The 22997-nt window shown below is 41.9% G+C and overlaps 1 protein-coding gene and 1 non-coding gene across 2 annotated transcripts; both read left to right on the top strand.

Moving 5' to 3' along the window:
• Positions 1-14785: 14785 nt before the first annotated feature.
• Positions 14786-14942, top strand: LOC133098449 (small nucleolar RNA SNORA69). The gene has a single exon (XR_009702154.1). It is a non-coding gene; the product is annotated as a small nucleolar RNA SNORA69 (small nucleolar RNA).
• A 4144-nt stretch (positions 14943-19086) lies between these two features.
• On the top strand, positions 19087-20058 carry LOC133098358 (olfactory receptor 13C7-like). Its single transcript, XM_061201143.1, has one exon. The coding sequence runs from the start codon at positions 19087-19089 to the stop codon at positions 20056-20058; it is 972 nt and encodes a 323-aa protein (XP_061057126.1).
• Positions 20059-22997: the final 2939 nt, after the last annotated feature.

The following is a 22997-nucleotide window of genomic DNA, read 5'->3' as shown; positions in this document are numbered from 1 at the left end:
GGACCATAGGGTCCTGCTCCGTTTCAGAACTATTGCTTCCCCTGTTCTGCTTTGGTCTCATCCCAGAGACCTTGGCTTCATCTGATAAATTGGAAAATGACAACTGCCTCAATGTACAATAGTGCTCATTAGCACCATGGCAGGCATTCCTCTCGTATGTTAGCACTAGACATAGTGAGGCTTATCTTGAGCTGCCGCTTTGTTTTGATCTGATGGACACTAAGAATATTGGCATGTACCATGTTCTCCTCTTTGTTGTCACTGCAGGGAAGTCAGAGGCAAGTGTGCCACTCCGCCGCGGCAGAAGTAGAGTGCCGCAGGACAGGGGGCCTGCAGCTCCTACACTAGTGTCCACGCAACCCACATGGCTCATGGATGCCAGTTACACCCAGCACACGCTCCATGAGTATGCCCACACTGAGATGAAACCCCAGAAAGACAGTAGGAAAGCAAATGCAGAAATGTTCTCAACCCTACAACTAATGAGAGCAGCAGTGTTGGTCACCCCTTACCTTCTGTGGCACAGGCAAGATGGGCTGTGAGGCCAGTGCCGCTCCCAGAGCTCTATGTCCATGATTTTCTCCCAAGCTCAAGGAACATATTGAAATAGAAGTGAGATTTACTGTATTATAGTGATGATTTTTTAAAAATTTATTTATTTATTTATTTTTGGCTGTGTTGGGTCTTCGTTTCTGTGCGAGGGCTTTCTCTAGTTGCGGCGAGTGGGGGCCACTCTTCATCGTGGTGCGCGGGCCTCTCACTGTCGCGGCCTCTCTTGTTGCGGGGCACAAGCTCCAGATGCGCAGGCTCAGTAGTTGTGGCTCACGGGCCTAGTTGCTCTGCGGCATGTGGGATCTTCCCAGACCAGGGCTCGAACCCGTGTCCCCTGCATTGGCAGGCGGATTCTCAACCACTGCGCCACCAGGGAAGCCCCTATAGTGATGATTTTTAATCCACTTTACATTTGTAAAAGTCAGCGATTGCCAAATTTTGGTCCTTTGACTTCTGTGACTATGTAACACGTTGTTTCCTCTCTTTCTTTCCTCCCTCTTCCCTCCTGTCCCTTAAACCAGATCCAGGTCCTTGCCTCAGATATGTTTTTGTATGTGGAAGTACAGTGGAACCATATGGGGGATGGTCCAGAGAACTAAAACAGAATGCCAGAGCTGGCATTCATCAGTTCCCTTCACTTTCTTAAAAGCCTAAGCCCATTAAAGAAACTCATTTAGATGTCCTGAAGCGGAAGGGAAAGATCATCTGTGAGATGAAGGAGGAGAGATTCCTAGAGGCGGGGAGGTGTGGAGGTGTGGAGGTTGGCAGATCCTACTCTGGGTGGGACTCATCCCTACACTAAGGCAGTGTCCTAGGGTCTCGGAGAGAGTGGCTGCTTAATGCTCGCACGGAGGACAGCCAACGCCAAGCTTTTCGAAGATGTCGGTCTCCCCTCACCAGTGCCTGCCTTATTGCCTTAGTGGGGGGTGGCCTCTGGATTTTTCCAGGGTGGTGGGTTCTTTGATCTCCCCTCAGAAGCCCTTTCTAACATTCACACTCCCTGAACCTTCTCATTTCTTCCTCCACACGCTGCCAAGGCGGTGCCAGCCTCCTCACCTCATTTAATGTGGACCACTGTCACATCCCAGCTTCATGAACCCATTGTCCTGCACGTTAGGACAGCTCCGGCATTCTTGCTGAGTCTTCAGTCCTGAGTCAAGGAGAGCATGTCCACATCAAGACACTGTCCCCATGTAGCCAGTGTGCCCACACCCTGCTCTCCACTCCAGCACCCTCCAGGTCCACTCCCACACAGATTCCCCAGGTCCTAGCATCCTTTTGCGGAGTTGCTGTTTCCTCTCAGAGCAGGAACTGTATTGAGGGGAGTCCAGGCTTTATCTTGAGAAGAGTATCTGCCTCAGATGAGATCCCTGCACGGTCTCCAGGCAAGCGGAGGCTGCTCTGTGGCAGCACCAGGGAGAGGACTCAGGGGCTGATTCTGTGGGTCTGGAGGGTTCAGAGGAATCTGAGGGCTCTAGATTCTCAGGAGCATCCACCCAGATACCCTGATCCCAGGATGCAGGGTCCCACTCTTTCCCTGTCAAGGCCCCAACTTCAGCATTGGAAACCTGGCAAGGCTGCACAGTCTCCTTTGTAGCTCTGCCATTTTTACAGTCAAGTCCTGGCCCTGCCTTGTAGCACAATCTGCCTTGTGGGTGCAGGAGATGAGAATCTCTTTAAAAATTGCCATGGATGCCTTCTGGCTTTCATAGCACGTTCTGTGTTTACACTTAGCTTACCTGAGCCTATTTTTCTTTCTTTAAGTCTTATAAGGTAGTTAACAAAAGAGGGTCAATTTTACCACTGTTAAAAATACCTCATATTATCAAAGTACTAGAGCTACTGAATAACTCATGCATCCCCTTCAACCTGTAAAACATTTCAGCCCCCTGCAGGTGAATGTCTTAATGAGTATGATGCTACAACAGGCTGGGGGTTATCGCCACTTCACTTACCAACAGAAATGGGGTCCTTGTTGCCGTCTGAGTGGTGAGGGCATGTTTTCTAGGGCTACTCGTGGTAGCAGTTGTCTTGGTTGTGTTCCCCCCAAAGCAGAGCCTGAGGCAAGGACTTGGGAGCAGGCAGTTTATTTTGGAGGTGATCTCAGGAAGCTGGCATGAGGGAACAGGAGGAGTGAGATGTGAAAGGAGGAAAAGCCAATATAAGGGTGCATGATTAAGGTGGCTGCTGTGCGCAACAGGGGATCAGTTCTGCTGGAGGGACCCAAAGAGCATGAACAATGCCTCTCAGAATTGTCTACGTGAAGGATGGGAGGCTGGTGACTTTATCCCCAGCTACCTTCCCCTACTGGTTGATAGTTCCTCCAAGGTTGTGTCAGTTTTCTATTGATGTGTAGCAAATCACCACAATTTAGCAGCTTAAATCAATGCCCATTTATTAGCTCACAGTTCTGTATGTCGGAAATCCAGCATGGCATGACTCGGTTCTTAGGGTATCAAATGGCTGAAATCAAAGTGTCAGCTGGAGCAAGTTCTCATCTGGAGGCTCTGAGGAAAAGTCCACTTTCAAGCTCATTTATGTTGCAAAATTCAGTTTTTTGAAGCTACAGTACTGAGGTCCCCATTTCCTTGCTACGTGGCTCCTTCCATCTTCATGTCAGTAATGGTGCATCAAACCCTTTCAGTGCTTTGAATCTCTGACTTCCATTTCTGTCACTAGCTAGAGAAAAACTCTCTGCTTTTAAAGGATTCATGATTAGGTCAGGCCCACCTGGATAATCTCCCTATGTTAAGGCCAACTATGTCATGTAGTATAACCCAATCATGGGAGTAAAAGCCATCATTTTTACAGTCCTGGGGATTATGCAGGGTGTATACACCAGGGGGAGAGAAAACTTGGGGGCAGCTTAGAATCCTGCCTACCACAGTTGTAACCCCTGTTCTTCTGGACTACACACAGGTGGCTTCCATAGCATTGGAGAAGGCCTGGGGCAGAGAAGCAGAAAGATGGATGGTGTTTGAGGTGGGATACTGTTAGCTCAAGGTGAGTCTAACGTGCACAAACTGCCCACCTGAAATCATAGGTGGACTGAGAGATTGGGAAGTGAGATACCGTAGCATTTGCTAATTATGGATAGATCCGTAGAGCCAAGCTCATGTCACATCTTAGAGATGTCATAGAGCCTGCCCTATCCACATTTCCTCTAAAGGGATCTGTTCCAGCTTCAGCCCCATGACACTACCAGTTATCCTGCAGCTGCAGTTCACTGGACCAGAGCAACTGATCCAAGAGGAGGTAACCTATAAATTTGAGGGTAATATATCTGACTGAAGCAAAAGGACGAACTGGGCTAATTAGATTGATCTTCGGGGAACTTGGAAATGGGAAAGAGGGAGACTACATCAGTTTAGTGAGACTCAAATCAGAAAGGACCCACCAAAGATTCCATGAGGTAAGGTTGATGTTATAGCAGTGGGGTGGGAAGAAAAAGCTCTGAGTTAGCAGATGAAGCCCATGAGAAAAGAGGAAAAAAAGAAACATATGTAGAAAGTGTCAGGACTTCCCTGGTGGTCCATTGGTTGAGACTCTGCGCTCCCAATGCAGGGGGCCCGGGTTTGATCCCTGGTCAGGGAGTGAGGTCTCGCATGCAACTAAAGATCCCACATGCTGCAACTAAGACCCAACGCAGCCAAATTAGTTAATTTTAAAAAAAGAAAGCGTCTGTCTCATTAATAGAGGAGATTCAGAAGGTGAACCTGTGAATTCTGTTTCTGGGTTTCCTGGAGCTGGCTGCTGTCAAGAATACTCTCCATCTCTACAATCCTTTCACTTTTCCCTGTTAAGAATCTTGTTCTTTGATTTATATGATTCCATAATTGCCCCAAATGCATCTTTATTTAGAACCACCACAGCAATAAAAATTTCCCTGAGCTAGCCTGAGTGGGTCTTGGTTTCTTATAACCAAAAGAGCAAAACTAAGCTAGATCAGGATGAGAATTATTGAGAGCCAGTTGCTTACAACCAGTCCTGGCCCTGGTTTAGAAACCAGCAGGCTTCTTGGGGAACCCCAGTGGGGAAACAAGGGCTGACCTGTTTGGTCCCAATTAATGCTGGTTCAGTGTGCCCTTGAGAGTTAACTTAGAGTTAACTTTTTTTTTTCTATATTTTGGCCATGCCGCACGGCATGCGGGATCTTAGTTCCCCAACCAGGGATTGAACCCGTGCCCCCTGCAGTGGAAGCATGGTGTCTTAATCACTGGACTTCCAGGGAATTCCCTGAGGACCCTGAATATTATAAGGAGGAGATCCTAGGTATTACGAGGAGGAGGAGGAGAGAATGGGGGGGGGTCCATTAACCATCCCAAGTAAATTACTACAACAGCTGCTTCTATCACACTCTCAGTATGGCAGCTGGCTGTTCAAGGAAGATAGATATGAGACAGGTTTGGCCTCTGTCAGACCACAGAGGCCACCATAGACTAGGCTGATTCATTTGCCCTTCTTTGTTCCAGTAGAGGAAGTCCTATCCCAGACTACACAGCCTAGAGTACCACTGCCTTTTAGTTCTGCCTCTAGCACTGTATACTAGTGCAATGACCTTGGCAAGCTCCTTTTCCTATCTGGGCTTCAGTTGTTTTATCTATAAACTGGGAGATATTGCCGTGACTCTGATACTAGAAAACATAACCTCTAGTTTCAAGCATGTTCAGAAAGAAATAATGTCCAATGCTGTTTGTGCAAAAACAAACAGGCACCTTTTACACAACCAGTCTAGATCAGAAAGGCCTGGGCATGTCTGAAGGCAGAAAGGAATAAAGGCAGCTGATGATATAAATGGAGGGAGCAACCTTGGGAGCAGTTGACACGGGTCAGGATAGGAACAGAGGATGTGTAAATAGAGAAATGGAGGTTCTATGGCTCTCCTCACCCCGAAGATGTTTACTTCTGGAGAATTAATAGTTTGGATGGCCCAGTCATAAAAAAACTCTAAACAAATCTATCCCACTTCTGTTAGAGCTCCTGTTAGTGCAGGGTGCTGAAAGAAAGCTGGGAAGAATCCATCTCAGTTCCTGCCCTCGAAGGGCTGGAAAGAGGGACAGACACACAAGCACATCGCCGAATAACCAGCACACAGCAGGCAGCCTGTCAGATGTCCTTGTAAGTGGCAGAGTGAAAAAAGAATGCAGCGAAAAAGAAGTTAACTCCTCTTAGACATACATGAGTACAACCAGAGAAAAATGCAACGAGAAACTGATCCTCAGGAAGGCTTCACGGAAGAAAGAGTATTTGAGCTGGCATGAGATTAGTGTCCTTAGAAGAGGCAACAGAGAGCTCTCTTTCTTTCTGCCATGTGAGGACATGGCAAGAAGATATCTGCAAGCCAAGAAGAGAGCTCTTAACCAAAACCTAAACATGTCGGCACCCTGATCTCAAAATTCCAGCCTCCAAAACAGAGAGAAAATAAATTTATGTTGTTCAAGTTCAAAAAAAGAAAAAAAGAGTATTTGAACTGGACTTTGAAAGATGGGAAGAACCACAGCAAGTGCTTCATAAACATCCACCTCACTCTGGATGATCAGCATCTGATGTTTCATCGACTCTGGGGCAATGAGGAGGCCTCAGGTGAATCACTGCCAAAAGCAGTCTATGGGTCATTAAGCACCTTGTTCTGTGTCCACTTGTGTAAGCCTGGGATGGTGAGAACCCACAGCGTTACCCATCAGGTCAAAGGATGAGGCGCCCCCGTATGCAATCTGTTTGCGTGATGCCTGCCTTATTTTATTACCCTCTGTCTCACTTATAATACATGGTACACTCAAAACAATATTTTAACTGATTATAAAACAGTAAATCACATGGATTATATTACTTAATGTTAGTAAAGTGCGAGAAAATAGAAAAACTCAGTTTTTGGTTTTCTGAATATATACAAGTATTTTTTTAAGTACACCAAATAAAATAGAGCCTAACCAAAATGTCACATTTTATTATTATTAATGCTATGACAGCTATTTCAATACAAATAAGAAATATACTGCAATCTTAGATAAATAGATATAGTTAGCATTGTTTTTATGTCCTAAGAGAAATGAGTATATGATTATCAGATGAAACAGGAAGAAAAGCCATAGAAGTTGACCAAAAAATGTTTGCAGGTACCTTTTAAATCTTTTAGAGCAGAAGCAAGGACTACAGCCCTGCAGCCTGTGGAACAAAAACCACATTCACAGAAAGATAGACAAGATGAAAAGGCAGAGGGCTATGTACCAGATGAAGGAACAAGATAAAACCCCAGAAAAACAACTAAATGAAGTGGAGATAGGCAACCTTCCAGAAAAAGAATTCAGAATAATGGTAGTGAAGATGATCCAGGAGCTCAGAAAAAGAATGGAGGCAAACATCGAGAAGATGCAAGAAATATTTAACAAAGACCTAGAAGAATTAAAGAACAAACACCCTCAAGAATTAAAGAACAAACAAACAGAGATGAACAATACAATAACTGAAATGAAAAATACACTGGAAGTAATCAGTAGCAGAATAACTGAAGCAGAAGAATGGATAAGTGACCTGGAAGACAGAATGGTGGAATTCACTGCTGCGGAACAGAATAAAGAAAAAAGAATGAAAAGAAATGAAGACAGCCTAAGAGACATCTGGGACAATATTAAACGCAACAACATTCGCATTACAGAGGTTCCAGAAGGAGAAGAGAGAGAAAGGCCCCGAGAAAATATTTGAAGAGATTATAGTCAAAAACTTCCCTAACATGGGAAAAGAAATAGCCACACAAGTCCAGGAAACACAGAGAGTCCCAGGCAGGATAAACCCAAGGAGAAACACACCAAGACACATAGCAATCACATTGACAAAAATTAAAGACAAAAATTATTGAAAGTAACAAGGGAGAAACGACAAATGACATACAAGGGAACTCCCATAAGGTTAACAGCTGATTTCTCAGCAGAAACTCTACAAGCCAGAAGGGAGTGGCATGATATATTTAAAGTGATGAAAGGGAAGAACATACAACCAAGATTACTCTACAAGGCAAGGATCTCATTCAGATTCCATGGAGAAATCAAAAGCTTTACAGACAAGCAAAAGCTAAGAGAATTCGGCACCACCAAACCAGCTCTACAACAAATGCTAAAGGAGCTTCTCTAAGTGGGAAACACAAGAGAGTAAAGGACCTACAAAAACAAACCCATAACAATTAAGAAAATAGTCATAGGAACATACGTATCAATAATTACCTTAGGGACTTCCCTGGCGGTCCAGGGGTTAAGACTCCACGCTCCCACTGCAGGAAGCGCAGGTTCGATCCCTGGTCGGGGAAGTAAGATCCCGCACGCCGCACAGCGTGGCCAAATAAATAAATAAATAAATAAATAAATAATTACCTTAAATGTGAATGGATTAAATGCTCCAACCAAAAGACACAGGCTTGCTGAATGGATACAAAAACAAGACCCATATATATGCTGTCTACAAGAGACCCACTTCAGACCTAGGGACACATATAGACTGAAAGTGAGGGGATGGAAAAAGATACTCCATGCAAATGGAAATCAAAAGAAAGCTGGAGTAGCAATACTCATATCAGATAAAATAGACTTTAAAATAAAGAATGTTACAAGAGACAAGGAAGGACACTACATAATGATCAAGGGATCAATCCAAGAAGAAGATATAACAATTATAAATATATATGCACCCTACATAGGAGCACCTCAGTACATAAGGCAACTGCTAACAGCTATAAAAGAGGAAATCGACAGTAACACAATAAAGGTGGGGGACTTTAACACCTCACTTACACCAATGGACAGATCATCCAAACAGAAAATTAATAAGGAAACACAAGCTTTAAATGACACAATAGACCAGATAGATTTAATTGATATTTATAGGACATTCCATCCAAAAACAGCAGATTACACTTTCTTCTCAAGTGCACATGGAACATTCTCCAGGATAGATCACATCTTGGGTCACAAATCAAGCCTCAGTAAATTTAAGAAAATTGAAATCATATCAAGCCTCTTTTCTGACCACAACGCTATGAGATTAGAAATCAATTACAGGGAAAAAACCGTAAAAAACACAAACACATGGAGGCTAAACAATATGTTACTAAATAACCAAGAGCTCACTGAAGAAATCAAAGAGGAAATCAAAAAATACGTAGAGACAAATGACAGTGAAAACACGATGATCCAAAACCTTTGGGAGGCAGCAAAAGCAGTTCTAAGTGGGAAGTTTATAGCAATACAAGACTACCTCAAGAAACAAGAAAAATCTCAAATAAACAATCTAACCTTACACCTAAAGGAACTAGAGAAAGAAGAACAAACAAAACCCAGAGTTAGTAGAAGGAAAGAAATCATAAAGATCAGAGCAGAAATAAATGAAATAGAAACAAAGAAAACAGTAGCAAAGATCAATGAAACTAAAAGCTGGTTCTTTGAGAAGATAAACAGAATTGATAAACCATTAGCCAGACTCATCAAGAAAAAGAGGGAGAGGACTCAAATCAATAAAATTATAAATGAAAAAGAAGTTACAACAGACACCGCAGAAATACAAAGTATCCTAAGAGATTACTACAAGCAACTCTATGCCAATAAAATGGACAACCTGGAAGAAATGGACAAATTCTTAGAAAGGTATAACCTTCCAAGACTGAACCAGGAAGAAATAGAAAATATGAACAGACAAATCACAAGTAATGAAATTCAAACTGTGATTAAAAATCTTCCAACAAACAAAAGTCCAGGACCAGATGGCTTCACAGGTGAATTCTATCAACCATTTAGAGAAGCGCTAACACCCATCCTTCTCAAACTCTTCCAAAAAATTGCAGACGAAGGAACACTCCCAAACTCATTCTGTGAGGCCACCATCACCCTGATACCAAAACCAGACAAAGATACTACAAAAAAAGAAAATTACAGACCAATATCACTTATGAATATAGATGCAAAAATCCTCAACAAAATACTAGCAAACAGAATCCAACAACACATTAAAAGGATCATACACCATGATCAAGAGGGATTTGTCCCAGGGATGCAAAGATTCTTCAATATATGCAAATCAATCAATGTGATACACCATATTAACAAATTGAAGAATAAAAACCATACGATCATCTCAATAAATGCAGAAAAAAGCTTTTGACAAAATTCCACACCCGTTTATGATAAAAACTCTCCAGAAAGTGGGCATAGAGGTAACCTACCTCAACATAATAAAGGCCATATATGACAAACCCACAGCAAACATCATTCTCAATGGTGAAAAACTGAAAACATTTCCTCTAAGATCAGGAACAAGACAAGGATGTCCACTCTCGCCACTATTGCTAAACATAGTTTTGGAACTCCTAGCCATGGCAGTCAGAGAAGAAAAAGAAATAAAAGGAATACAAATTGGAAAAGAAGAAGTAAAGCTGTCACTGTTTGCAGGTGACATGATACTATACATAGAGAATCCTGAAGATTCCACCAGAAAACTACTAGAGCTAATCAATGAATTTGGTAAAGTTGCAGGATACAAAATTAATGCACATAACTAATAAGAACCTGATATATAAAAAAATAAATAAAATAAAATTCAAAAATTCAAAAAAACCCCAAAATTAATGCACAGAAATCTCTTGCATTCCTATACACTAATGATGAAAAATCTGAAAGAGAAATTATGGAAACACTCCCATTTACCACTGCAACAAAAATAATAAAATACCTAGGAATAAACCTACCTAGGGAGACAAAAGACCTGTATGCAGAAAACTATAAGACACTGATGAAAGAAATTAAAGATGATACCAACAGATGGAGAGATATACCATGTTCTTGGATTGGAAGAATCAATATTGTGAAAATGACTATACTACCCAAAGCAATCTACAGATTCAATGCAATCCCTATCAAATTACCAGTGGCATTTTTTACAGAACTAGAATAAAAAATCTTAAAATTCGTATGGAGACACAAAAGACCCCGAATAGCCAAAGCAGTCTTGAGGGAAGAAAACGGATCTGGAGGAATCAGACTCCCTGACTTCAGACTATACTACAAAACTACAGTAATCAAGACAATATGGTACTGGCACAAAAACAGAAATATAGATCAATGGAACAGGATAGAAAACCCAGAGATAAACCCACGCACCTATGGTCAACTAATCTATGACAAAGGAGGCAAGGATATACAATGGAGAGAAGACAGTCTCTTCAATAAGCGGTGCTGAGAAAACTGGACAGCTACATGTAAAAGCATGAAATTAGAACACTCCCTAACACCATACACAAAAATAAACTCAAAATGGATTAGAGACCTAAATGTAAGACTGGACACTATAAAACTCTTAGAGGAAAACATGGGAAGAACACTCTTTCACATAAATCACAGGAAGATCTTTTTTGATCCACCTCCTAGAGTAATGGAAATAAAAGCAAAAGTAAACAAATGGGACCTAATGAAACTTAAAATCTTTTGCACAGCAAAGGAAACCATAAACAAGACGAAAAGACAACCCTCAGAATGGGAGAAAATATTTGCAAATGAATCAACAGACAATGGATTATTCTCCAAAATATATAAACAGCTCATGCAGCTCAATATTAAAAAAAACAAACAACCCAATCAAAAAATGGGCAGAAGACCTAAAAAAACATTTCTCCAAAGAAGAAATACAGATGGCCAAGAGGCACATGAAAAGCTGCTCAACATCACTAATCATTAGAGAAATGCAAATTAAAACTACAATGAGGTATCACCTCACACCAGTTAGAATGGGCATCATCAGAAAATCTACAAACAGCAAATGCTGGGGAGGGTGTGGAGAAAAGGGAACCCTCTTGCACTGTTGGTGGGAATGTAAATTGATACAGCCACTATGGAGAACAGTATGGAGGTTCCTTAAAAAACTAAAAATAGAATTACCGTATGACCCAGCAATCCCACTACTGGTCATATACCCAGAGAAAACCATAATTCAAAAAGACACATGCACCCCAATGTTCATTGCAGCACTGTTTACAATAGCCAGGTCATGGAAGCAAGCTAAATGCCCATCGACAGACGAATGGATAAAGAAGTTGTGGTACATATATACAATGGAATATTACACAGCCAATAAAAGGAACAAATTGGATCATTGTAGAGACATGGATGGATCTAGAGACTGTCATACAGAGTGAAGTAAGTCAGAAAGGGAAAAATATCGTATACTAACGCATATATGTGGAATCTAGAAAAATGGTACAGATGAACCGGTTTGAAGGGCAGAAATAGAGACACAGATGTAGAGAACAAACGTATGGACACCAAGGGGGGAAAGTGGCGGGGGTGGTGGTGGTGTGATGAATTGGGAGATTGAAATTGACATATATACACTAATATGTATAAAATGGATAACTAATAAGAACCTGTATAAAAGAAATAAACAAGATAAATCTTTTATTTTCAGCACTTTGGAATCCAGCTGTTATTAAATTCTGTGAAAAATCAACTTTGCTTTCCCATACACACTAATTTTCAAAAGAGGGATAGTAGACATGAAAACTATATAAAGTCTACATATTTGGAACCTATTTGAGTTGGAAAAAATAGAAGTTTGGAATCCATGTTACCTACTAATGTAATTGTACCATCTACAATATCTGAAAAAATTATCTTATTGAAAATGGTATCTCTTTTAAGAATGATGTATGTATGTGTGTGCATGTATATGTATATGTCCTGTGTGAAGTTTTATTACATAACTGGAATGGAAAAAGATTAATAACAATGCCTTGATTTATGGCTGCCCCATTTAAGCTTTCTCCCACAGTTTACTAACATAACTCAGTTATTTCCTTCACACAGACCTTATTCCAATCAGTCATTTCCCACGTTTTTTGACTTCCTACTGTAAAAAGAATACATGAACAAAACAAAATCTTTAGCAACCACATCTGGTGAAACAGTGTCCAAAAATGCTTTCAAATATTTTCTTTCTACAAAAACAGCCCATGGCATCACAGTGCATATTAATCACTATTATAACTGAGGAAAAGATTTTAAATTGCCCTTTTTAAAAAGATTTTTTAATGAATTTTTAAATTGAGGTACAGTTGATTTATAATATATAATTTTCAGGTGTAAAACATAGTAATTCACAATTTTTAAAGGTTATACTCCATTTATAGTTATTATAAAATATTGGCCATATTCCCTGTACTGTACAATATATCTTCGTAGCTTATTTTATACATAGTAGTTGTACCTCTTAGTCCCCTACCTCTGTCTTGCTCCTCCCCTTCCCTCTCCCCACTGGTAACCACTAGTTTGTTCTCTATATCTGTGAGTCTGTTTCTTTTTTGCTCTATTTACTAGTTTGTTTTATTTTTTAAATTCTGCATATAACATACAGTATTTATCTTTCTCTGTATGACTTATTTCACTGAGCATAATACCTTCCAAGTCCATCCATGTTGTTGCAGATGGCAAAATTTCATTCTTTCTTATGGCTGAGTAGTATTCTATTGTATATATATACCACATCTTCTTTATCCATTCATTTGTTTGTTTGTTTATTTTTGAAGTATAGTTGATTTACAGTGTTGTGCCAGTCTCTGCTGTACAGCAACATTCATCTGTTGGTGGACACTTAGGTTGCTTCCATATCTTGGCTATTGTAAATAATGCTGCTATGAACATTGGGGTGCATATATCTTTTCGAATTAGTGTTTTCATTTTCTTCAGATGTATACCCAGGAGTGGAATTGCTGGATTATATAATAGTTCTGTTTTTAATTTTGTAGGGAACCTCCATACTATTTTCCACAGTGGCTGCACCAATTTATGTCCCCACCAACAGTGTACAAGGGTCCCTTTTCTTCACATTCTCACTGACATTTGTGATTTGTGATCTTTTTGATGATAGCCATTCTGACAAGTGTGAAGTGATATCTCATTGTGGTTTTGATTTGCAATTCTCCAATGATTAGTGATGTTGAGCATCTTTTCATGTGCCTGTTGGCCATCTTAATGTCTTCTTTGGAAAAATGACTATTCAGGTCTTCTGCTCATTTTTTAATCTTGGTTTGTTTGGGTTTTTTTTTTGATGTTGAGTTGTATGAGCTGCTTATATATTTTGGATATTAATCCATTATCAATCATATTATTTGCAAATATTTTCTCCCATTCAATACGTTGTCTTTTCATTCTGTCAGTGGTTTCCTTTGCTGTGCAAAAGCTTTTAAGTTTAACTAGGTCCCATTTGTTTAGTTTTGCTTTTGTTTCCTTTGCCTTAGGAGACAGATCCAAGAATATATTGCTACAATTTATGTCAAAGGGTGTTCTGCTTGTGTTTTGTTCTAGTAGTTTTATGGTTTTCAGTCTTACATTTAGGTTTTTAATCCATTTTGAGTTTATTTTTGTCTATAGTGTGAGAAAATGTTCTAATTTCATTATTTTAATGTAGCTGTGCAGTTTTCCCAGCACCTCTATTGAAGACACTATCTTCTCTCCATTGTATATTCTTGCCTCCTTTGTCATAGATTAATTGACCATAAATGCATGAGTTTATTTCTAGGCTCTGAATTCTGTTTCATTAATCTATGTGTCTGTTTTTGTTCCAGTACCGTACTGTTTTAATTACTATAGCTTTGTAGTATAGTCTGAAGTCAGGGAGTGTGATACTTCCAGCTCTGTTCTTTCTCAAGATTGTTTTGGCTCTTCAGGGTCTTTTGTGTTTCCATGCAAATTTTAAAATTATTTGTTCTAGTTCTGTGAAGAATGCCATTGGTATTTTGATGGGGATTGCACTGAATTTGTAGATTCAATTCAAAACATTTCCTCTAATATCAGGAACAAGACAAGGATGCTCACTCTTGCCACTTTTATTCAACATAGTATTGGAAGTCCTAGCCACAGCAACCAGATAAGAAAAAGGAAATAAAGGAGTCCAAACTGGAAGGGAAGAATAAAACTGGGAAGAATGATACTATACATAAAAAATCCTAAAGACACTACCAAAAAACTACTAGAGCTCATCAGTGAATTCAGTAAAGTTGCATGATATAAAATTAATGTATGTAAATCTGTTGCATTTCTATACACTAACAATGAACTATCAGAAAGAGAAATTAAGGAAACATTCCCACTTATGATCACATCAAAAAGAATAAAATACCTAGGGATAAACTTACCTAAGGAAGTAAAAGACCTGTATTCAGAAAACTATAAGACACTGATGAAAGAAATTGAAGATGACACAAACAGATGGAAAGATATACTGTGTTCATGGATTAGAAGAATTAATATTGTTAAGATAACCATACTACTGACATTATCCCGCTGAAAGAAAATCTGTGTTGATCGTTTTTGATTTTGCCTTTATGGGGGTAAACTCATGATAGATTGACATAAAAAAATCTGAGAAAAAACACCCATACTACCTGAGACAATCTACAATTCAATATATTGCCCTTTTAAAAAAAAACAGTACATTTGTACAACCCTTGACTAAGTAATCTGAGGATATTTTAATCCAGCTCTGATTAGTTGAAGAATACAACAAGACCACTATCATGAACACATCAGTTTTAGCTGTCAGAATAAGGTGTCTCTGATGAGAGGCCATTGTCGTCACCTGTTTTTCTTCGCCCAGCCAACTCCAGCCCCCTTCTTCCAGTTACATAAACATTGTTATAGAAAGGCCAACCGTCATATTCCATCCTTCATTCTGGATTCATCATCAGTCTTGTTTGCACTCACAATCCCAGCTCTACCTTTTCTTCAGCTCTACTTCACAGTCGATGGGTGTGATCCCTGTTCCTGGGTTCCACAGTCAATGCAGAATCCACATAGTTCACATTCACAGTCATAGGTTCATTCATCTTTTCCTTTGGTCTTTCCCATTCAGTAAGCTCTCTTCTTGTACTAATACTTTGTCTGAATTTATCACTTACACCATGAAGTTTTAGAAATACGTGCTGGAAAGAGCATCCAAGTTCCTTATACTATTCTTGAGTTAACCAAAATACTTGGTTTCTAGTGTTGTTGGAGATCAGTTATTGCCCAATACAACCAATATCCTCCCATGCATCTTTTAGTACTGATTTTGCTACATTCCATAAGTTTTGGTATATTGTGTTTTGTTTTTGTTTGTCTTGAGGTATTTTCTAAGTTCCTTTTTTATTTCTTCTTTGACCCAATGGTTGTTCACGAGTGTGTTGTTTTATTTCCACATATTTGAATTTTCCAGTTTTATTTCTGCTATTGATTTCTAGTTTCATTTGATTGTAGTCAGAAAAGGTGCTTGGCATAATTTCATTCTTCTTAAATTTGTTAAGACTTGTTTTGTGCCTAAGATGTGATCTATTCTGGAGAAAGTTCCAGGTATACCTGAAAAGAATGTATATTTTGCTGCTTTTGGGTAGAAGTACTGTATTGAAAAAAGTTACGGAGGCCAAGAAGTCCCACAGTCTGCTATCTGCATGCTAGAAAACCAGGAAAGCCGAGGTATAATTCAGTCAGAGTCTGAAGGCCCAAGGACAAGGAGCTGTGGTGTCTGAGTAAAGAAGTTGATGTTCCAACTTAAGAAGAGCGATACTTGACTTTTAACACCTTTCTCAATACAGAGGGTGAGTGCCCTAAAGACTGAGCCAGTGTGCTACTCCTCTACATGTGGATGCCTCCCACTCCATCCTGAAAAAGCAATGTCCACAGAGACAGTCTCTCATGGAGTGCCTCAGGGCTCTGTATCCATTCCTGTCCTGTGTTGTGCTCCTGTCAGTGACTCAGATGAGGAATTGAGCATGCACAGAGGACAGGAAGCTGAAAGGACAGTAACTTACTAGAGGCAGAGTGAGGATCCAGAAGGAACACAGCATGTTGCTTCAAGGAGCCTAACCACTCTGCAGATGAGTAGTCATCCTGAAATCAAACTCTAACTCTCCTCCCAAACCCACTGCAAAGTCCAGCCTGGGGATGATGGAGCTGCTGCTGCAGCTGAGGGAAAAGGACCTGGGGGCTGAGTGAGCTACAGGATGACTGACCAGCAGGCTCTGGGCTCTGGGTGATGTCTTCATAGGAATACACTGACCGAAGAAAGGAGAGGAGGACATGGAAAGGAGGGAGGGAGGCAGCAAGAAGAAAACCTCCTCTGGGGCCTTCAGTATAAATGGATTTGGGGATATTATCCCAGAACAATACACAGTTGTTGTTTTTTTTAATAAATTTATTTATTTGATTTATTTATTTTTGGCTGTGTTGGGTCTTTGTTGCTGCGCACAGGCTTTTTCTAGTTGTGGTGAGGTGGGGCTACTCTTTGTTGCGGTGTGTGGGCTTCTCATTGCGGTAGCTTCTCTTCTTGCGGAGCACAGGCTCTAGGTGCGCGGGCTTTAGTAGTTGTGGCACGCGGCTCAGTAGTTGTGGCTCACGGGCTCTAGAACACAGGCTCAGTAGTTGTGGTGCACGGGCTTGGTTGCTCCGTGACATGTGGACAGCCAGAACTGAGGATGGCCAACAAGGTGTGTTTTAGGAAACCCTGAATAAGCAGGTGGCATCCACCCCATGACTGTTTCTATGACTATTTTTGCACATCTGCTGAAAGAAAATATTTTGGAAAATCTTTCCAAACATGAATTACTTCCAAATCAGTTAATTGGGCTTAAGTGATGCCAAAGGGAAGCATTCTTTATTCTTAGGGAGGGGGAGGTTGGAACCATGATTCCAGTCATGAATAAACCAAATGGTTTCCTTCCTCCAGTGGAAGAGGAGCTGCTCAAGGGGATTCATGACATCCAACCCCTGTATCAGAGAGGGACTCTGACCTCGGAGGTATGGGGCCCCATACAGAGTTCCTGCAGACACCACCTGTGTGGGGAAGAGGTCAGGAGTGATGGGCATTCAGTCATGTAGCCTGACCTTTGCATTTAGGGGCAGAGGGGATAACACGGCTGGTAATAGGGCCTCAGAAAAACCCAAGGAGGATGAGGATGGCTTGTCCTCAAAACCTGTCAGTGGACATTGCTTATTCTGGGGAAGTCTTTTGATCAGGCAAATGTCCAGGAAGAAATCGCGCAAGTCTCTAAAGAATGCTTTTCATTTGTTTGTCTGTTGATTGTCTGTTTTCAAAAGGTCGTAACGGCAGAATGGAATACCTGGGAATACAAAGTTAGGATAGTGTTCTCAGCCTTGGCTGGACATTGAAACCATCTGGGGAGCTTTAAAAAGTCCTGATGCCTGGATTCCATCACAGACATTTGGATTTACTTGGCCCAGCGTGTAACCTAGGAAAAGAGGAGAATTAAGGGAACCATTATCTTTAGATCTCTGATGAGCTATTATGGGGCAGAAAGGGGTGACATGCTCTGTGTGTCCCCAGAGAGCAGGACTAGGACTAAAACTAGGAAAATATAAAGAGACTTGACCCAAGAGACAGGTTTTTCAGATAATAAAAGATGTATAAAGCTAGAATTGGCTTCCTAAAAAGGTGATGAGATCTTCATTGGTGATTGGGATCAAGCAAACACTGGATAGTAGCAGCTTGGATGTAAAAAGGAAAATTCAGGGAGACTAGATGTTTGGAGGTCCCTTTTCCAAGGCTGAAGTCTTTAAAGTCAGGGATGAGGCATTAGCCTGACTTCAGTGGCAATGGTATGAGAAGCTACCCAGGGAACTGGAGCTCTCTGGAGGCTGAGATGGTGGCTGTTAATGCAGCCTGGCTTCCCAGGCCATCGGTGCAAACTGGCCAGGACAGCACTACAGCCAGGGGGATGATAAGCGCCTTAGAATGCAACCATACTCCACAACACAGCTGCCCAAGCCCAGCCCTCAGCCTCCTTCAAGGACCTGATTGGAAGTCACCTTCCTCAGGTGGCCTTCCTGTCCATCCTGCCCTTCCAAAGTGACCTATCAGTGCCCCCTCCCTGGAACTGTAGTCTATTCTGGAGCCAATGCATCCTTCCCTGAAAGGCTGTGGATTTTCTGTCATGTGTGAGTGAGTCATGTTGGCTGATGAATGGAGAGAGGAAGACAGGATGGCATAAATGGACAGATTAGAGGATGGCCTGGGGCCTGGGCTGTCTATTACAGGAGGATAAGGGGAAGGTCAGAAGATGTTTCTATGAGGGTAACATGAAGAGAAGAAAGCCTGCCAAGAGCTGTAGATTCAGGGCTGATCATTTCACCAGCCCTGGGCACCAAGGGAGAAAAACATGAAGTGAATCTCGTCTCACTTTTCTGACCAAGATTTAACAAGATAACAAGATTTAACAAGATAAGTCCATCATCCAGCATATACCAGTAGAAATGAATATGTCTGATCAGGTAAATTAAATCACCACAGGAGCATCTCGAATGTCTCTCGCACAGAGAGTGGCTTAAGATGTCAAAGTAGATTCTTTTCTAGTCCCCTGAATTTTACTGAGAATCACAGAGAGACCATCCATTGTTAAAGCTGTTTTCCTTTTGCTCAGCAGAGAGGGCGTTCCTCACTAGCAAGCCAGCAACTGCAGAGTCAGAGGATGCTGAGGTTGACCTGAGTTCCTGCAGGTGACAGAGCAGATGCACCATGGCCAGGTCCAGTTGGATCTCCCCCCTGGTGGGGTTCGTTCTCCTGGGCCTCTCAGCCCACCCAAGGCTGGAGAAAACGTTCTTTGTGCTCATCCTGCTCATGTACCTGGTGATCCTGCTGGGCAACGGGGTCCTCATCCTGGTGACCATCCTTGACTCCCGCTTACACAAGCCCATGTACTTCTTCCTGAGGAACCTCTCCTTCCTGGACATCTGCTACACAGCCTCCTCAGTCCCCCTCATCCTTGATAGCTTCCTGACCCCCAGGAAAACCATCTCCTTCTCATCTTGTTTTGGGCAGATGTTCCTCTCCTTTGCCATGGGAACCACAGAGTATGTGCTCCTGAGCATGATGGCGTTTGATCGCTCCGTGGCCATCTGCAACCCCCTGAGGTACTCTGTGGTCATGAGCAAGGCTGCCTATTTGCCCATGGCCAGCTCCTGGGCAGCTGGTATCATCAACACTGTGGTCCAAACATCCCTTGCAATACGACTGCCCCTCTGTGGGGACAACATCATCAACCACTTCACCTGTGAGATCCTGGCTGTCCTGAAGTTGGCCTGTGCTGACATCTCCATCAGTGTGACCAGTCTGAGGATAACAATTATTATCTTCCTGGGCATCCCAGTTCTGTTCATCATTTTCTCCTCTGTGTTCATCATTGCTACCATCCTGAGGATCCCCTCAGCAGAGGGGAGGAAAAAGGCCTTCTCCACCTGCTCTGCCCACCTCACAGTTGTGGTCATATTCTATGGGACCATTGTCTTTATGTATGCCAAACCCAAGTCTAAGGACCCACTGGGGACAAATAAACAGGACCTTTCAGGCAAGCTCATCTCCCTCTTCTATGGGGTGGTGACTCCCATGCTCAACCCCATCATCTACAGCCTAAGGAACAGAGATGTAAAGGCTGCTGTGAAGAACTTTGTATGTCAGAAACACCTGAGTAATGTTGCATTGTATATCTAGAAAAATAGTATAGATGATCTTATTTGCAAAGCAGAAATAGAGACACAGATGTAGAGAACAAACGTATGGATACCAAGGGGGAAAGGGGGGAAGGTGGGATGTATTGGGGGATTGGGATTGACATATATACACTATTGATAACATGTATAAAATAGATAACTAATGAGAACCTACTGTATAGCTCAGGGAACTGTATTCAGTGTTCTGTGGTGACCTAAATGGGAAAGAAACCCCAAAAAGAGTGGATATATGTATATGTATAGCTGATTCACTTTGCCGTACAGTAGAAACTAACACAACAGTGTAAAGCAACTATACTCCAATAAAAATTAATTTTTTAAAAAAGAAATTTAAATTAAAAAAAAAAAGGAACACCTATCTGAGTGACTGTCATGGAATTCCACACTGCCAGAACACATGATCTCCAAACTCCTCAGTGTCCTCCTGGGGAAGTGGGAACCCAGTGTAGAGAAGGGAGTCTCCCAGGGTTCATGCTGTGGACCATGTGAGTAAGACTAAAAAGTAAACTGGCCCTCCTCCCCTTGTTACATAGGCAATGGAATCTTCTGTCTAAGAATCTAGAAGGAAAGAGCTTCACATTTCTAGAAATGCTGGCTAGTTGTTGGCTTTGTGCATAACCATGGTGACGTCACATCATAGCTACTTTATGCCAATGAAATCTAAGATCCTCTGCAACCAGAAGCTGACTCTTTGTTCTTATAACTGAAAAAACAAAACTAAATAGGTTGGGATGAAAGTTCATTGAAGAGTCAGTGGCTCATAGCTGGTCCTGGCCATAGACTCAGGGACCATCAAGATTCCCAGGGGGACCGTCTGGGGACCATGGCTTGTCCTGTTTGTTCCCAATTAAATCTGATGCTTTGTTCCCCTGGGGGTTAAGTCCAGAACCCTAAGTATTGGGAAAAGCCCATTAACATTCCAAATTATTGTATTATTACAACAGCTGCTTCTAGTACTCCCAGAGAAAACAAGATAGCTGTTCAAAGAGCAACTGGGTGGGAGAGGACAGGGAAGGGGATAAGCAGGCCACCCAGGTCAGCATAGACTGGGGCTGAACCATTCTGCCCTGTCCATCTAGAGGTGCTCTCAGCCCAGGCCAGGCAGCCAGAAACCTGCCTTCCAATTCCACCTCCAACACCATTTGCCACTGCTGAGCGCTTGGCTAAGTTTCTTTCCCTCTCTGGACCTTAATTCCTTTGTCTGTAAAATAAGAGCTTATGGCCCATCCCTCTCACTAGACAATGCGTGTAAAAGCACCCGGGGAAAGCCCAGAGAGGAGTAGTTCATGGCTCACACCCCACAAACTGCTGCTCATTGATTAGGTATCTCCTCTGGGCTCTCTCCCCATCCTTCACAGATCATGAGCAATGGCTCCAAATTTCTAAGGCCACTTAGGGCACTGTTTGAAGGAGACTTGGGTGGGCTGATTGTGGCTCTGGATACCTGTGCCTGCTGCAAACCCGCCATCTGGTGGACATTTCTGCAAGCTCCTGAGATCAGTGCTTCTGGAACTTTAACGTGCTCCTGATTCACCTGGGGATGTTGTGAAAATGCCAATTCGGATTCATTGAGTCTGAGGTGAGGTTGGAGATTCTGCATCTCTGACAAGTTCCCAGGTGATGCCTATGCTGCTGCCCTTCGGACCACACTTTGAGTAGCAGGCTCTGCAAGATGTGCGACTAGGGCCAAGGGTCTGAAGGGAGAGGCAGGGAAGAAACTCCTGCGTGTGCCAAGTCCTCCAGCATCGGCAACTGAGGCTGCTCTCTCCACTCTGGGGGCAGCAGTTTGCCCTGTGACCTCTCTTCTCTTACAGGTCTAAGAAGAATTTTTGGTTTATCAGTTTGTTCAGCTTTTCACTTGTTAGAACAGAGTGGTGTCTTCCAAGCTTCTTCCATGCTAGACCAGAAACCAGCCGTTCCCACTTCAAATAGCTCTAAAAGTGCAGTCAAGTGCAAGTGCAAATAGATACAACAATGTTGTCAAGTGCAAAATTAGAGGCATAAATATAGCAGAGAAAGAAACGGACGTCAAATTTTGCAGAAAACAAAATTGTATTTCTAAAAATTAACCAGAAAAATATTATCAGTAATATGAGTTCAGAAAAGCTAAGGAGACAGAAATAACTTCTCAAAAATCAATTGTATTCCTACATACCGTCAGTATAGAACAAAAAAACAAAACAAAACAAAACAGAAATAATATCCTATTTGCAGTAGTAACGAGTACCAAATAATTGGGAAAAAACATAATTCCAGACATGACAGACTGTGTCAAGGAAAAAATGATGCGTGTTGTCGGAGTATAAAGGAAGGCGGAGTGATTGACCAGGGGCTTGAGGGTATAAATACAAAACAATGGCCTTAATTTTTAAGGGGGAAGCTCTCAAATTGTAACAAATAGAACTTCTTTCATATGCATATTCCTGGTCTCTACCCTTCCCCCCCAACAATGATTCAAATTTCACTGTGTCTGCGGTAAGGCCAATAGGAAACCTGGGCTTAGAAACAAAGTTATTTAGTGTTTCAAATTCCCCAGAAGCCAGGACTTCCTTGGTGGTCCAGTGGGTAAGACTCCGTGTTACAACGCAGGGAGCCTGGGTTTGGTTAGGGGAACTAGATCCCACATGCATGCCACAACTAAAAAGTCCGCATGCTGCAACTAAAGATCCCAAGTGCCACAACGATGATCACACATGCTGCAACTAAGACCCGGCGCAGCCAAAATAAACAAACAATAAATTCCCCAGAAGACTGTACCGAACTACATAAATTGCTAGTGAAGAATAATTGAATGGGACTTCCCTGGTGGCGCAGTGGTTAAGAACCCGCCTGCCAATGCAGGGGACTCGGGTTCGAGCCCTGGTCTGGGAAGATCCCACATGCCGCGGAGCAACTAAGCCTGTGCGCCACAACTACTGT

The sequence above is a fragment of the Eubalaena glacialis genome, chromosome 9 (genome assembly GCF_028564815.1).
Source record: "Eubalaena glacialis isolate mEubGla1 chromosome 9, mEubGla1.1.hap2.+ XY, whole genome shotgun sequence".
In the NCBI taxonomy this organism is placed as follows: Eukaryota; Metazoa; Chordata; class Mammalia; order Artiodactyla; family Balaenidae; genus Eubalaena; species Eubalaena glacialis.
Note: the sequence above shows the minus strand (reverse complement) of the source record. Positions and strands in the feature narration are given on the sequence as shown.